Source organism: Boleophthalmus pectinirostris, unplaced genomic scaffold (assembly GCF_026225935.1).
Source record: "Boleophthalmus pectinirostris isolate CB_2022bp ecotype Guang Dong unplaced genomic scaffold, ASM2622593v1 HiC_scaffold_4, whole genome shotgun sequence".
Taxonomy (NCBI): domain Eukaryota; kingdom Metazoa; phylum Chordata; class Actinopteri; order Gobiiformes; family Gobiidae; genus Boleophthalmus; species Boleophthalmus pectinirostris.
Genome location: NW_026571353.1, coordinates 32,339,346 through 32,354,612, shown reverse-complemented (window position 1 = coordinate 32,354,612; position 15,267 = coordinate 32,339,346). Strand labels below are relative to the sequence as shown.

At 37.5% G+C, this 15,267-nt stretch overlaps 1 protein-coding gene across 1 annotated transcript in view; it reads left to right on the top strand.

The window, feature by feature from the left end:
- Window positions 1-15,267, top strand: part of grid2 (glutamate receptor, ionotropic, delta 2) — a 1,594,008-nt gene that overhangs the window by 177,349 nt on the left and 1,401,392 nt on the right. The window contains exon 2 of the mRNA XM_055161426.1: window positions 9,138-9,293. Within this exon, the coding sequence (XP_055017401.1) occupies window positions 9,138-9,293 (156 nt within the window). The remainder of the gene's footprint in view (window positions 1-9,137; window positions 9,294-15,267) is intronic.

Genomic DNA, 15,267 nt, shown 5'->3' with positions numbered 1-15,267 from the left:
TGACTGAAGTGTTTAAGAATTCACCGCGTTCATTAATGGATCTCCCTTTCATTTTTCCGAGGAAATTTTATGCTTTAAAGTGACAGTTTTCCCCAGTTTAAAGCTGCGTTGCGTAACTTTTCACCTGCTTGTTTCTGTGGATTTGTCATTGCTCTGCTTCGAATGTTCCACAGTGTGACATTAATCAGCTTTACTTCACATTTATTCAATTACAGGTGGTTTTATATCGTAAAAATGCCAAGAAAAATACAAATTCTGACTGTGAGCGGGGTCGCCTCTCCACAGATCTGACCTGTAACTTAGCCTGATTTCCATGAACAAAGAAAAAAGAAAAAAGGTTTAATGCCATACTGTGAAATATTCCAGACAAAGCGATAACATCTCCATGGAGAAAAAGCAAAAAATGGACGGAAATCCAACAGAAAAGTTACACAATGCAGCTTTAATCCAGTGTTTAGCAGAGTAAGACTCGGGACTCGACTTGGACTTGAAGGTCAGTGACTTGGGACTTGACTCGGACTTGAGGCCTGTGACTTGAGAAGACTTCAGAAGCTCTTTTAAATCTGAATTATTTTTATTCTGACTATTCTGAAAAAGGAAACAACTCTTATACTTGGTGGTTTGGTTTAAAGACTTGAAATGACTTGAAGCTCAAAGCAGACGACTTGGACTTGACTTGGACTTATGGGCCAGTGACCCGAGACTCGACTTGGACTTGTCTGTGTTTGACTCGGGACTTGACTCGTACTAGAAACTTACTTGAGACTTGCGAAACAATGACTTGGTTTCGGAATGATTAAAATGAAGATCGTTGCCATAGTAACTGACAATTAACAACAAAATATCGTGACATTTGGACGGTAGAAAGTCGTCAAAATGTTGCATAAAACAAGAAACCAAGACCCATGTATATGTGGGCTTTTAGCTGGAGGGAATGAGACTTTCTTCTTTTAATGAAGATCGATTGTTTTGCCAGAAATGTTCCACAGAATGGCACAAAATTTGGTGATCTCCCTGGCAACAAGCAGATGAATCCACCAAAACAAGTAATTTTTGGTGATATAAACAACTGTAATTGAGCAAATGTACCCAGATGTGGAACACCATTTTCATGAGACTAGTGATGCACCCTCCACCAGAAAAGTTCCATAGTACAGCTTTATTATGCTCTAGTGCAGGGTTGGCAAACTCAAATTCACAGAGGGTCAAAACGAAAAACTGTGACTAAGTCGTGGGCCAAACTAAACATTTATTGAAAAATTACAACAACATCTGCATGTTTTATCTTCTTTCGAGATATGTAATGTTAAACCTTTTCTTATTAAAATAAATGTTTAATAATAGTTTTGCTTAAAGGTTGTATAGAGGATTTTTTTAAGGGAAGAGAAATACAGCGACAGTCCTTGTGCACATTCAGAATTACTGTTGAAGTTTCCTGTCTAGAAGTAATTCAGCGACCGACGCGTCAGTTTTTAGACCCTTCGTCTGCTTCGGTCGCGCCATCGCTGGACGAGATCTCCAAGAATCACCTCAGTTTTTCTTTGCTCCTTTTCCTCTTCTCTTCTTCTTTCGGCGACCTCAAAAACGGACTTTCTTTCGCGGCGAACCGGTCGTGGATTCTCGTCCGCCGTCGTGACAAACTTTGTGCGAAATGCGAGGAAGCGACAGTTCGAAAAAGCCTCTAAGAACCGCTGCGTAAACCACGTAATCCCCGCGCTCCGACGAGTCAGTTATACTAGGGAGTTTGATTGACAACCCAACAGCCAATAGAAAATGAGGGAGCCTCGTTTTCTATTGGCTGATGTTTATCTGGCCTCAACACGTCCACAGTTGATAGATTTTCGTTCTTTTTTTTTGGTCATCATAATTACAAAGCTGCTGCGTCTCTGTAATGGTATTTTAATCTTTCACTGACAGTTTGAAACTAAAAAAAAATCCTCCATACAACCTTTAAACACTGAATCCAGAACAAGCAGAATATAAAATAAAAACAAAATTTGAAATAAATAATGTCTCTATAGTCTATCTGTAGCTGGTGGGCAGCTCTAATATATATTTTATATGATCTCGCGGGCCAAATATAATTATACCACGGACCAAATTTGGCCCCCGGGTCTGAGTTTGACATGTCTGCTTTTTCCCAAAAACTGGTCAGTCGCAAGAGATTTTTTTTATAGGGGTCACCTTGTCATGATCTGCATGTTGGTTGAAATGTTAAGACATGTTTTGTATAATTTCTAATCTTTTTGTAATTATTTTATTGACTATTTTGTTCCAATATTACTGGTTCAATTGAATGTTGAAAAGAAAAATAAATAGGCGACTTATGGATCCTTTTATTGCTGCTTCAATTCCTGTTTTTCATTGTTTAAAACTTGAGTAATACTAATTGTTCAGAGACACAATCACTCAGTCAACAATAAAATATCCTCATTAATGTTCAATAATGGTCAAATCCACTTTTATTTTGTGATTTATGAATAATGCCGATTGACTTGGGTTGCGAAGGTTTCTGACTTTTTAAATGTGGGTCCCCAGAAAAAAAAAAAAGGTTTGAGTAACACTGGACTAGTTGGTAGCCTGGGATTCAGACTGGTTCTCTTTCAGCTTCCTGTTACATGCAACATTTTTAGGACTTTTCGCCATTCAGAAGATAATTTTTTGTTTCAAATTTTTTATCGCCATTGCCTCATTTTTCATCATTCTGGTCCCACAGATACAGACAAACTCTCAGTCTGGTCACCACCTTCTTTGTTCATTTGTAATTTATCAACTTTTTCTTTTCTTTCTTTCTTTTTTTAGTGCTTCATTCATTAATTCTGTGGAAATCGGCATGTTTTTTAAGTTTTTTTTCTTGTTTCTTTGTAAAACTGTGTTTGTTTTGGACAGTCCCTGATTGGACAAACCACCTGTCAATCACACCGTTCTGAATTTGAAGACATAAAACAGTTTTCATTGTTAAAGGTTCTATATTACACATAATTGACTCTTGGGAGCTTTATGTTAGGATTATATGTTATAATGTTGTTTCCTCTTCAAAAACAGACCTGGAGTTGTGTTTTGTTTCATTCACACATGTTTGAGCTCCTTTATTATTCATCTGTCTACATCTCCAAAGCTCGAAATGCTCTGTTCCACCTTGTGATGTCATGTAGTGGTAGTCTTTAACAGCTTCTTTTACCTTTAGTTCAGTAGAGTTTGGCAATTCCAGGGTTGAAATGATCCAAATGATTCAAATGAAGGTGTATGGAGTTTAAAAACACAGTGGAGAACTTCCTGCAGAGGTGGAGACCTGCAAGCTACGATTTGGACTTGAGTCACTGTTTTTAGGACTTGAGATTTCACTTGATAAAATGGACTAAGACTTGGGACTTGGACTTGAGGCCTGTGATTTGAGAAGACTTGATGCTTCTCCTAAAAAATTTAAAAAAATATGTTTTTAGAAAATACTTTTCTCTTTTCAGTTGATAAATGCAGTGCTGAATTTTACAGGAACAAACTGGAACATGTCCCTCCCACTTCTCTGTTTGTTACTTTGGATGAAACTGAAGTACTGTGATATGTGAGGTATCCTCAAATGTACTACAGTAATTTACAATACAATACAGTAATATACAGTACAATATAGTAATGTGAAGTACAATACAGTAATATGCAGTACAATACAGTAATATACAGTACAATACAGTAATATGCAGTACAATACAGTAATATGCAGTACAATACAGTAATATGCAGTACAATACAGTAATATGCAGTACAATACAGTAATATACAGTACAATACAGTAATATACAGTACAATACAGTAATATGCAGTACAATACAGTAATATACAGTACAATATAGTAATGTGAAGTACAATACAGTAATATACAGTACAACACAGTAATATGCAGTACAATACAGTAATATGCAGTACAATACAGTAATATGCAGTACAATACAGTAATATGCAGTACAATACAGTAATATGCAGTACAATACAGTAATATACAGTACAATATAGTAATGTGAAGTACAACACAGTAATATACAGTACAATATAGTAATATACAGTACAATATAGTAATGTGAAGTACAATACAGTAATATGCAGTACAATACAGTAATATGCAGTACAATACAGTAATATGCAGTAATACAGTAAATACAGTACAATATATAATAGTACAATACAGATACAGTACAATACAGTAATATGCAGTACAATACAGTAATATGCAGTACAATACAGTAATATGAAGTACAATACAGTAATATACAGTACAATATAGTAATGTGAAGTACAATACAGTAATATACAGTACAATATAGTAATATGCAGTACAATACAGTAATGTGAAGTACAATACAGTAATATACAGTACAATATAGTAATGTGAAGTACAATACAGTAATATACAGTACAATATAGTAATGTGAAGTACAATACAGTAATATGCAGTACAATACAGTAATATACAGTACAATATAGTAATGTGAAGTACAATACAGTAATATACAGTACAATATAGTAATGTGAAGTACAATACAGTAATATACAGTACAATACAGTAATATGCAGTACAATACAGTAATATGCAGTACAATACAGTAATATGCAGTACAATACAGTAATATGCAGTACAATACAGTAATATGAAGTACAATACAGTAATATACAGTACAATATAGTAATGTGAAGTACAATACAGTAATATACAGTACAATACAGTAATATACAGTACAATACAGTAATATGCAGTACAATATAGTAATGTGAAGTACAATACAGTCAAACAGAGGGAACTACACAGAACATGATCCTTCCATTTCAGTGCAGACATACGATACAATAACTGGTATTTAGCTCTTTTAAATCTGAATTCTTTCTATTTTGACCGTAATAATTCGCACTAAGATCTTGCCAAGACATTTAAAAAGGAAAAATTTGGATTTCTACAACTCTTATATAAATACTCATATATACATTTACCATGAATTTTAAGTAAAATTTAGTTTATGATTTTTTGCAATTTATATGAATTTTAGATATATTTGGTATTTTGGTTTAAAGACTTGTAGCTCAAAGCAGACGATTTGGACTTGACTTGGACTTATGGGCCAGTGACTCGAGACTCGACTTGGACTTGCCTGTCTTTGACTTGAGACTTAAGGCCAAAGACTTGACTTACTTGAGACTCACAAAACCACGACTTGGTCCCACCTCTGACTTCCTATATTACCAAGTGAACTGAGTGTTTTACGTTAAAGGGAAGAACTCTTTTGTGTTAAACAAGCGTGAATGAAGCAAAACACAACTGCAGGTCGGTTTGTGATGAGGAAACAACATTATAACATAAAATAGATTAGAAAACGGCGTGATAGAAACCATTTAATATCATATAATACCATAAAATATAATGTTGTATCAGTCTTGTCTAACTGTTTTATTGACAAAACTCCGTCCTGATGCGTTTTGAGGCCCTGCAGCTGCACATCTGGTGTATTAGCCTTATTTTCTGGTCAGTGGGATGCGGTTAGCTTTGCCTCAATGAACTGGCTTTACACAATTAGTAGCTCAATGGGTTCAGGGACAAAATGGCTTCAAATGAACAGCTGAGAGCGAGTTAATGAACAAAAAGATAACACATGGCTAATTATGTGGAACGGGCCACGTCTACCAGCCTTTTATTCTCCCTGAAGACCGCCGAGCCGAGGATTTGGGGAATATTTGGTTTCAAATTGCAATTTTTCTGGCAAAATTTGATAAGATTTTGTTGGCAGTGTGCTCTTCACATCCAAGAGACATTTGAAAACTACGGAAATATTTACATGAAGAAAATAATAAATACAAGAAATGCGAGCAGTTCAGAACGTTTAGTTTTTTAAAGATCCTATATTACGTAAATCCGACTCTTAAGAGAAAAAGTAGGGATGTAACGAGATCTAAATCTCTCAGTACAACCTTTTCGTGATATGAATCTCTCAGAATCTCTCAGCACGATATTTTCACGATATTGATTTCTCTGAATGATATTTTCACAATACGGATCTCGCAGTGCAATATTTCACGATATGAATCTCTTGGTACGATATTTTCATGATATGAATCTCATGGTACGATATTTATTGTTCTTGTTCTCTGTTCTTTGCGTTTTACTTAACCACGCTACAGAACTCTGCACTTGCGTCGACCTTCACTGTTTGATCTCGAGATTGTCAAGTGACGAAAATTCACTGGCAAATGTATGTCAAATCGGTCATATAATTATTTAAATATAAATACTGGGGGCTGGAGTCGAGATTGACGACCCCTGATGTAGAGAGTTTTCTTCAGACCTAAAGGCTGGCGGCCCAAATCCAGCTGCAAACATAAACACTGTCAGTAGAGCAGTCAAATCCGACAGGTGAAACCCGCTCCTAGTGTGTGTGTGTGTAAACTGACGCTGGACTCTGTGTGAGTAGATGAAAAGTCCCTTGATGTGATGCACTTGCCTTGAAAATGGAAAAAAAAACTCCTATAAACTATTTTACATGACGATTTACCCTTTTAATTCCAACCTGAGGTATGTTTTTGATGAGTTAACCACATTATAACATGGCTTAAATCTCACCATTTTGGGAAACATAGGCCCTTTAATCCACACACCTTTATTTTATTTTCATATCCACAAACTTTTGGTTCATTTAAAGACGACGTATGAGGAGTTTGATTACTTCCTTGACATGTTTTGGCTGCTAGCTGGGAGCCATTCATTGAACTGTCACCGTGCTTGCGAACGCGTCACATATCAGCTGCCGTTACTTCCCGAAGCCTGAGGGACTGACACTTCATAATGCTGTTGTGTCCTTGGGCAACGCACACACACAGGTTTGGATCGCTGCTGGTTGGAGAAGACAGTTGGCACAGACTCGAAGCCACGTTTTCGTCTGTCAGCCCCAGGACAGTTGTGACTTGGAAATGTTTTAAAGATCTTATTTTTCAGACGATGAAGTGCGACGGATTATAAGGCGCAATATCAATAATTTTCTCATCTATTTTCATACATAAGGCGCATTAAGTGAAACAAAACAGTCAAACTTTATTCAACTTTTTCACAATAACTCAGCATTGTTCAGTTGTAACACATAAAATCCATCAAATTCTCCATCTTCAAGTGTCTGAGTTTAACAGTTGAGCGATTTCGGCATCAAGCCCGGATCCTCTCGTCATTATCTGAGTTAGTCTTGTTGCTGTAACTTAGTTGTTCAGTGATGATTCATGAAAGCTCGAGCGTCACTTGAGGCTGATCCCTTAGCCCAGGAGTCCACACACCGTTGGCAGATCGCGGTGTAACTCACCCGGCGTCGCCCACGTCTTGGCGAATGTGTGTTACTCCGCAACTTGTAATGCTCAGACAATCCATCAACCGGTGCGACTTCGTAGTTTACCAAAGTCGTACTAAAACATTTTGACAGATTTTTGAGCGCTGTGTACCACATAAAATCAGTTCGGGGTCAGTAAACACAACCAGAATAAATACATAAGGCGCACCGTCAATTTTTGTGAATTAAAGGATTTTAACTGCACCTTATAGTCTGAAAAATACAGTACACAAAATTGACTCTTGTGAGCTTTAAAGGTTGTATGGAGGATTTTTTTTTGTTTCAAATTGTCAATGAAAGTTTAAAATACCATTACAGAGATTCAGCAGCCTTGTAATTATGATGACAAAAAAACAAAAAAAGAATACAAATCTATCAACTGTGGACGTAGTGAGGCCAGATAAACATCAGCCAATAGATAAAAAGGCTCCCTCATTTTCTATTGGCTCTTAGGTTGTCAATCTAACTCCCTACGTTTCTAGGGTAACTATGCAGCGGTTCTTAGAGGCTTTTTCTAATTGTAGCTTCCTCGCAGTTCGCACAAAGTTTGTTGCGATGTCAGATGAGACTCCACGACCAGTTCCCCGCAAAAGAAAGTCAGTTTTTGAGGTCGCTGAAAGAAGAAGAGAAGGGGAAAAGGAGCAAGGACAAACTGAGGTGATTCTTGGAGATTCCTTTCAGAGATTGCGCGAATGAAGCAGACGAAGGGTCTAAAAACTGAGGTGTCGGTCTCTATATTATTTGTAGAGGGACCTGTGGAGGAGGAAGGTGGTGTCATGCATGCATTCCCTTAAAAATCCTCTATACAACCTTTAAGTCAAGTCATAATGTGACTTTGTGCTACATTTCAAATGTATGAAAAGTGCTATACAAATAAAGTTTGATTGATTGATTGATAATGTGGCCGTACCGGTTTGTCAAAGCCTGATCTTGTCAGATCTCAGAAGCTCAGCAGGACTGGGCCTGGTTTGTACTTGGATGGGAGACACTGGGAAAACCAGGAGCCACAGTGGAGGCCAGTGGCAAAACTGTCATTGTGTCCTTAGGCAAGACACTTCACCCACATTGCCTAGTATGAAAGTGATGTGTGTGTGAGTGATGGTGGTGGTCGGAGGGGCCGATGGGGCAGCCTCGCTTCTGTCCCAGGGCAGCTGTGGCTACAGTAGTAGTTTACCGTCACTGAGTGTTGAGTGAATGAATAATGAACTGTAAAGCGTCTTTGGGTGTCTTAAAAGGCCTTATATAAATGCAATGGCTAATTAATTCATGATTAATAATGCTGTTACCGCAGTGAAAACATACCTACAGTTGTGTTTTGTACCTTTAATATTGGTCTGTCTACATCTCCAGAGCTCAAAATGCTCTGTTCCACCTTGTGATGTCATGAAGCTGTAGTTTTCAAGTTAAAACGGCGACCTTTTACCTTTTCTTCAGCAGAGAAAGGCATTTCTGGAACTAAAATGATCCAAATGATTCTAGTGGAGCACTTCCTGTTTTAACACATGACATCACAAGTTGGAACAGATGGTTTCCCGTCTGAGGGAAGAACTCAGCCTAATTATGCACAGAACTTTGCTGTCTGTTTGAGATGAGGAAACATTATAACACGTGTCAGAAAATAGTGTATTATTGGGCCTTTAACAAATCTTGAGAGTGAAAGAATAATGCATTATAGAAGGTTTCGAGTACCATAACATACACATAAATATGACATACTTGGACATGTCTGTAATTTTGCTTTTTGCTGATTTAAATCCTCATAACTGACTTTCTAATCTCCTCTTTCAGGTGCCATTTTTGACGAGTCTGCCCGTAAGGATGACGAGGTTTTCCGGCTCGCCGTGGCCGACCTCAACTTGAACAACGAGATTCTGGAGACGGAGAAGGTCACCGTATCTGTGGAGTTTGTGGACGGGAACAACCCTTTCCAGGCTGTCCAAGAAGGTAGGAAACCACTCACGCAATGTTCTCCTACGCTGGTTTATGCACGGCTGGTTTTTTATAAGTGCTCTTTGGGGCTTGCTTCTGAGAGAGTTTCTTGTTTGAACTTCTTTGCGAGTTTTTGTTCTGTATCGTTAGACCTGTGAGCTGTGGTGGCTCCGAGTTTGTCCTTGTTGTTTTAGATCGGTTTGCTTGTTTCTCACCTGATATCTGGCAACCCTAGTCATATTATCCACTAGATATCAGCATAAACTTTAACAAGAAATCTTTATTATGTTTATTTATCTATTTTGATACGGACATTTGCACTGGTTGCTGGATGTAAAGAGCTTTGAGTGGCTTAAAAGTGGAAAGTTGCAATATAAACACGTGATAATTTACAGTATTTCACCTCCGTTACAGCCAAGAAATCTGTGTATCATTCGTTCATTTGTTTTTCAATATAAAACCAAAAATAAGAAAATTAAAAACAGCTATTTTCTTCATTATTTGTCTCCGAAACCAAAATGAAAAAAACGATTAACGATTTGTTTTTTCAGTTTTCGATTTTGTGTTTAAATGAAGAATGAAAAAAAAACAGATAACGACCGTTTCCCGTTCCTGTGACTTAAACTGCGATGTCAGACTGAACCAGGACTAAACCAGGACTAAAACAGGTCCTGGACTAGAATGGGACTTAGACCAGGACTTAGACTGGGACCGGACCAGGACCAGGACTGAGACTGGGGACTGAGATCGGGACTTCGACCGGGACTGGACCAGGACCGGATTGAGCAAGGGACTTATACCAGGACTTAGACCGGGACAAGACCGGGAACAGGATCAGCACTGAGACCGAGACTGCGACCGGGACTAAGACCGGGACCAAGACTGGGACCAGACCGAGACTGAGACAGGGATCAAACCAGGACGGAAAGTGGTTTAGTCCAGTTTTAATCCTGGTTTAGTCCTGGTTCAGTTCGTTATCACAGTTTAAGTCAGGGAAACGGGAAATGGCCATTATCTGTTTTTTCCATTTTGGTTTTGGAGACAAATAATGAAGAAAACAGTTCTTATTTTTGGTTTTATATACTGAAAAACAAATGAAGGAATGATACACAGATTCCAAGACCTGGATTGTGTTTTCATATTTCTGATTTTATTAAGAAGAAATCCCTTAATGCAATGTCGAGATAGCAACTCAGCTGAGGTGGTGTCATGTGTCAAAACAACAGATTAAACTCTAGATCAGGGGAGTCCAGAGGTTTCTCACTGAAGACTGCATATACACTGTGTCCACAATTATTACTCAAGTGGGTATTTTGACCATATCATGATTTTTATGCATATTCTCCAACTCCAAGCTGTATAAACTTGAATTCTTAGTGGATTAAAGCAGATCCGCTGATGTGGATTTGTCTAACGAGGGAGGGTTTGGCTTAAGGAGATCAACACCCTAAATCAAGGTGGGCAGAATTATTGAGCAGCTTCTTTTCCTCAGGCAAAAAGGGCCAAAAAAGAGATTTAACTGGCTCTAAAAAGTCAAAAACTGCAAAAGTTTTCAGAACGTGCACCACTCTTGATATTGTGAAGATACTGGGGCGTGGTCACAGAACCAGCAAACGTTTTATTGCAAGAAAAGTGTTGAGGAAAAAAAGACAGATGAAAATGAACAAATGAAAATGGAATATGTTCACTTTTCATTAGTTGCGTAATAATTTTGCACATTAATACTGTCCTACAAAGGCAAAAGACCTTAATTCTCCAGAGTGTCAAACTGAGAAAAATGACTTCAAATTAGTTTTGTCCAGACAAAATTATAATAGGTAGGGCTCCCAAAATTTGACAACTAGTTGCTATAGGCAAGGCAAGGCAAGTTTATTTGTACAGCACAATTCGTACACAAAGTAATTCAAAGTGCTTTACAGAATAAGAAATACATTAAAATCATAATAAAAACAAATCAAAACATAAATAATCGTGAAGATTAAAAAAAGAGAGACATAAATTGGAGAGAAGAGTGCGGAATGAAAACCTTTCAGTTATTTGCACAGTTAAACAGAAATGTTTTGAGCCTGGATTTAAACAGCGTCACAGAAGAGTCTGTCTCACATGTTCAGACTGTTCCAGGTTTTAGCTGCATGAACCTGAAACTCTGACTCCCCTTGTTTAGTCCAGACTCTGGGCACCAGCAGGAGGCCGGTCCCTGAGCTCCTCAGAGTGCGAGATGGTTCATATGACACTAACATGTCACAGATGTACTTTGGTGCTCGGCCATGGAGAGACTTGTACACAAGCAGAGCGGCTTTAAAGTCTCTGAGCCACAGGAGCCAGTGCAGAGACCTGAGCACAGGACTTATGTGCTCGTACTTCCTAGTTCAAGTAAGGACCCGAGCTGCAGCGTTCTGGATGTTCTGGATGTTCTGGATGTTCTGGATGTTCTGGATGTTCTGGATGTTCTGGATGTTCTGCAGCGTCTCACAGCTCGTTTGGAGAGACCAGTGAGCAGAACATTACAGTATCTAACCTACTGGAGACAAACGCATGGATAAGTTTCTCCAAGTCTGATTTAGACAGTAAACCTTTGATTTTTGCTATGTTTTTTAGATGGTAAAAGGCTGCAGATGTTATTGATTTGATGTGGCTGTTAAAGTTCAAGTCTGAGTCCATTATTACCCCTAGATTTCTTGCCTGATTTGAAGGTTTTAGAGAGAGAGACTGGAGGTGATGCTGACACTGTCCCTTTGTTTCTGTGGACCAAACACTATGACTTCAGTCTTGTCAGAGTTTAGCTGGATGAAATGAATAATGAAGAAATATTTGTATGTGAAAAATATTGAGCTCAAACACGACCTGTTCTCTGCCTTTGTATCATGTGCCAAAAATAAGGAGTTATGCAGGTCAGAGGTCAATTTTGCGCTCAATATTTTTTCACGTTATTTATTCACATGATAAAGGAGGTCTCAAATACAATTAAAATGACATGAACTAATTTTTGACATGATGTTACGGCGTTCTGCCTTTGTAGGGCAGATTAGGTTCCCAATAATTGTGCACACATAGATTTTCTCTTAAGCCAAAACTTCACTTTTACCTTCTGAAATATTAAGTTTGAGGTTTATCAACATTTCGGATTGACCCAGAGCACTGTAGTTGTTCAATTATAAAAATAAATCCTCATGAATACAACTTGCCTAATAATTATGCACACAGTGTGGACTCATATTGATAGCGGAGGACCACAGTTGCAGACAGGTGGTGAATACAGAAAGTTTTTCAGGTGCATTTTACATAAGTTTGACAGAACCACTGTACCTGTAAAAAGTCTTGGAACACAAATTTTTATGCATTTTTTTATTTTTTTTTTTTTTACAATTTTATTTATCAGCATTTTCAGTTTAGAACAAATACTCCAAAACAACAACAACAACAACAGTGCCAGATAATCATTAAAATAAACTGTAAATATAAACTACAATAAAATACAAAAAAGTAAATAAATAAATAAAATTACAAAAAAAAAAATAAATAAATAAAAACAATACAATTAAAAACGTATATATAAATTAAATAAACAAAATTAAACCAATAAGTTTAAATTCACATTTTTTATGTTTTACATAACAGAAAAACATGTAAATAAAATAGCCAAATAATAACAACAAAAATAAATAAAATAAAATATAATATTAACAATATAAAATAGATACAAAATTTAAAAAGTAAAAAAAAAAAAAAGTAAAACACACAATGGGGCACACACATACAAAAAAAAAAAAAAAAAAACAAAAAAATGCAGAGTACAAATATCCACAACTACATCATATATTGTAACACTAATTTAAGTCACAGTGCATTGAGTTTTTATAGCAGTGGCATTGTTAGAAATACTTGAACTTGCAGAAGAACGTACTGTCCATAATCACTTGGATTGATTCAGCAGGTTCCTGAGAGCCAACAAAAATTTCTGTGAGGTCCGCATTTGGCACCCGGGCCACAGTTTGGATACCCCTGCTCTAGATCAACGATTAAAGCTTCATTTCACCATAAAAAGTAAATGTTTCCTTTCCAATCTTCCCATACTTACTGTAATTGATAATGGAATTAGATCATAAAATCCATAATTTAATTTAAAATGAATTCCAGTACATTTCCATCCAACACCATGGCACATTATTACTCGAATTATTACTTTTACTATAGTACTACAGCTTTTCCCTGAGTCTCAATATTCTGAACAGTGGAACAGAAACTCTCTTCACTTTCATATCATGGCTTTGTTTGGCGTTGCACAGTATTTTCTGCAGCTCTGGGCCACTCTGCACCATATTGTTGGCTGGCATTCTCATATTTCACAGGGGACCAAAAAGCCTGTAGGAAATGTGTGTAGGAGTGTTTTTGTCTAGCTCCCTGCCTATAGCAAACATATTACAAACGCTCTCAACTTGATCTCATTTTGTATAATTATTGTCTTAACTCGCCAAGAATAAATGGTTTCCTTTAGAACTTGTAGTACAAAACAACCGGCTAAGTATTACAAAACTGAAATATAATGTATTTTGAAATCTGTGGCCCAGTACTAGAAGGTGGAGACTGGGAGACTCCTAGTTTGTTACCTCCAAGGAGGTTATGTTTTTACCGGCGTTTGTCTGTTTGTTTGCCTGTTAGCAACATAACTCAAAAAGTTATGGACCGATTTTGATGAAATTTTCAGGATTTGTCGGAAATGTGAAAAGGAAGAACTGATTTCATTTTGGGGGTGATCCGAAAGAAATCCTGGATTCTAGATCACTTTGAAATTTTAGTTAACATTGTGGTAAATGGGGCCAAAAATTTTGTTTATCAATATCTCGGTTAATTATTGACCAAACCCCATGAAATTTGACTCAGGGATGGACAATGGGATCCTCTTTCATATTCCAAAGGCTGATCTGGATCTGATCCAGAAGACTGATTTTATTGCAATTTATATAAAAAATGGGGGTAGTCCTTGGTGGAGGTCTGCGCTCTCTGAGTGCTTTTCTAGTTTTTATATGTATTGATAAAAAACAAATGGCCATATTTGTTCTAGTTGCTCATGTAAACGTTAAAGCCAAAAAAAAAAAAAAAAAACACAAACCGGAACATTTTGAGTCGAGGAAGATGAAATGTGTGAAAGAAGTAAGTAGTTCTATCTCTGCTGTTTTCCTGTTTGTCTCTGGTTTGTTTAAACTGTTTTCTACAATAGCGTCACATGACCGATGTCACAAACCCAGCGAATCAGGAAGGCACAAGTCACAGTGAAGTGGTCCAATAAGGACGGAACTAGAGCTCCTACATCAGCGTATCAGCGATTTCAGGCGTCCACATGGTGCCGGATCAGATCTGTACTCAGATGAATTTGTGGGAGCTGGCCTCGTCAGATCGTTTTGTCTCTGGAGCCGTTTTCCATCGGATTATTGTGGACGAACGGTCAGCATCGTCCTCTGCCTTTTGGGTGCGACCGCAGGAGCTTTTGTCAGTGCGGAACGTTTCATCGACATTGTGGGTTTTGTCGGGGAGAAAACTTGCAAACACGCAGCACTTCAGAATCACACTGCTAGACATCGAACATTTATGTAAATTTGGCAAACTGAACAACTCAACATTCTGCACTGTACAGGAGACACGGCACGGAGGAGATTGATTGACAGTGGTCTACAGTCTCTTATCCAATCAGGACGCAGTGAGAGAACACAATGTGCGTTCATACACTGTTAAAAAAAAGCATGCAAAATTGCACACAAAAAAAATCAGCGAAACAGCAAAACTGCAAAAGGTGAACCGCATTAGTGAGGGACGACTGTGCTGCACTTAAGCTTTTTACAATTTGTCTTATTAGATGAAAACACACCGTTTCTATGGCTTAGCAAGACTGCGTTTTGACACACATTTCAAAGTGACGAAACAGAAAAATGCCTGGTGTTGTGTTTTATTTTTCTTGTCAAAAGCGGTTCACACTCTCTTTTTTTTTTTTTTT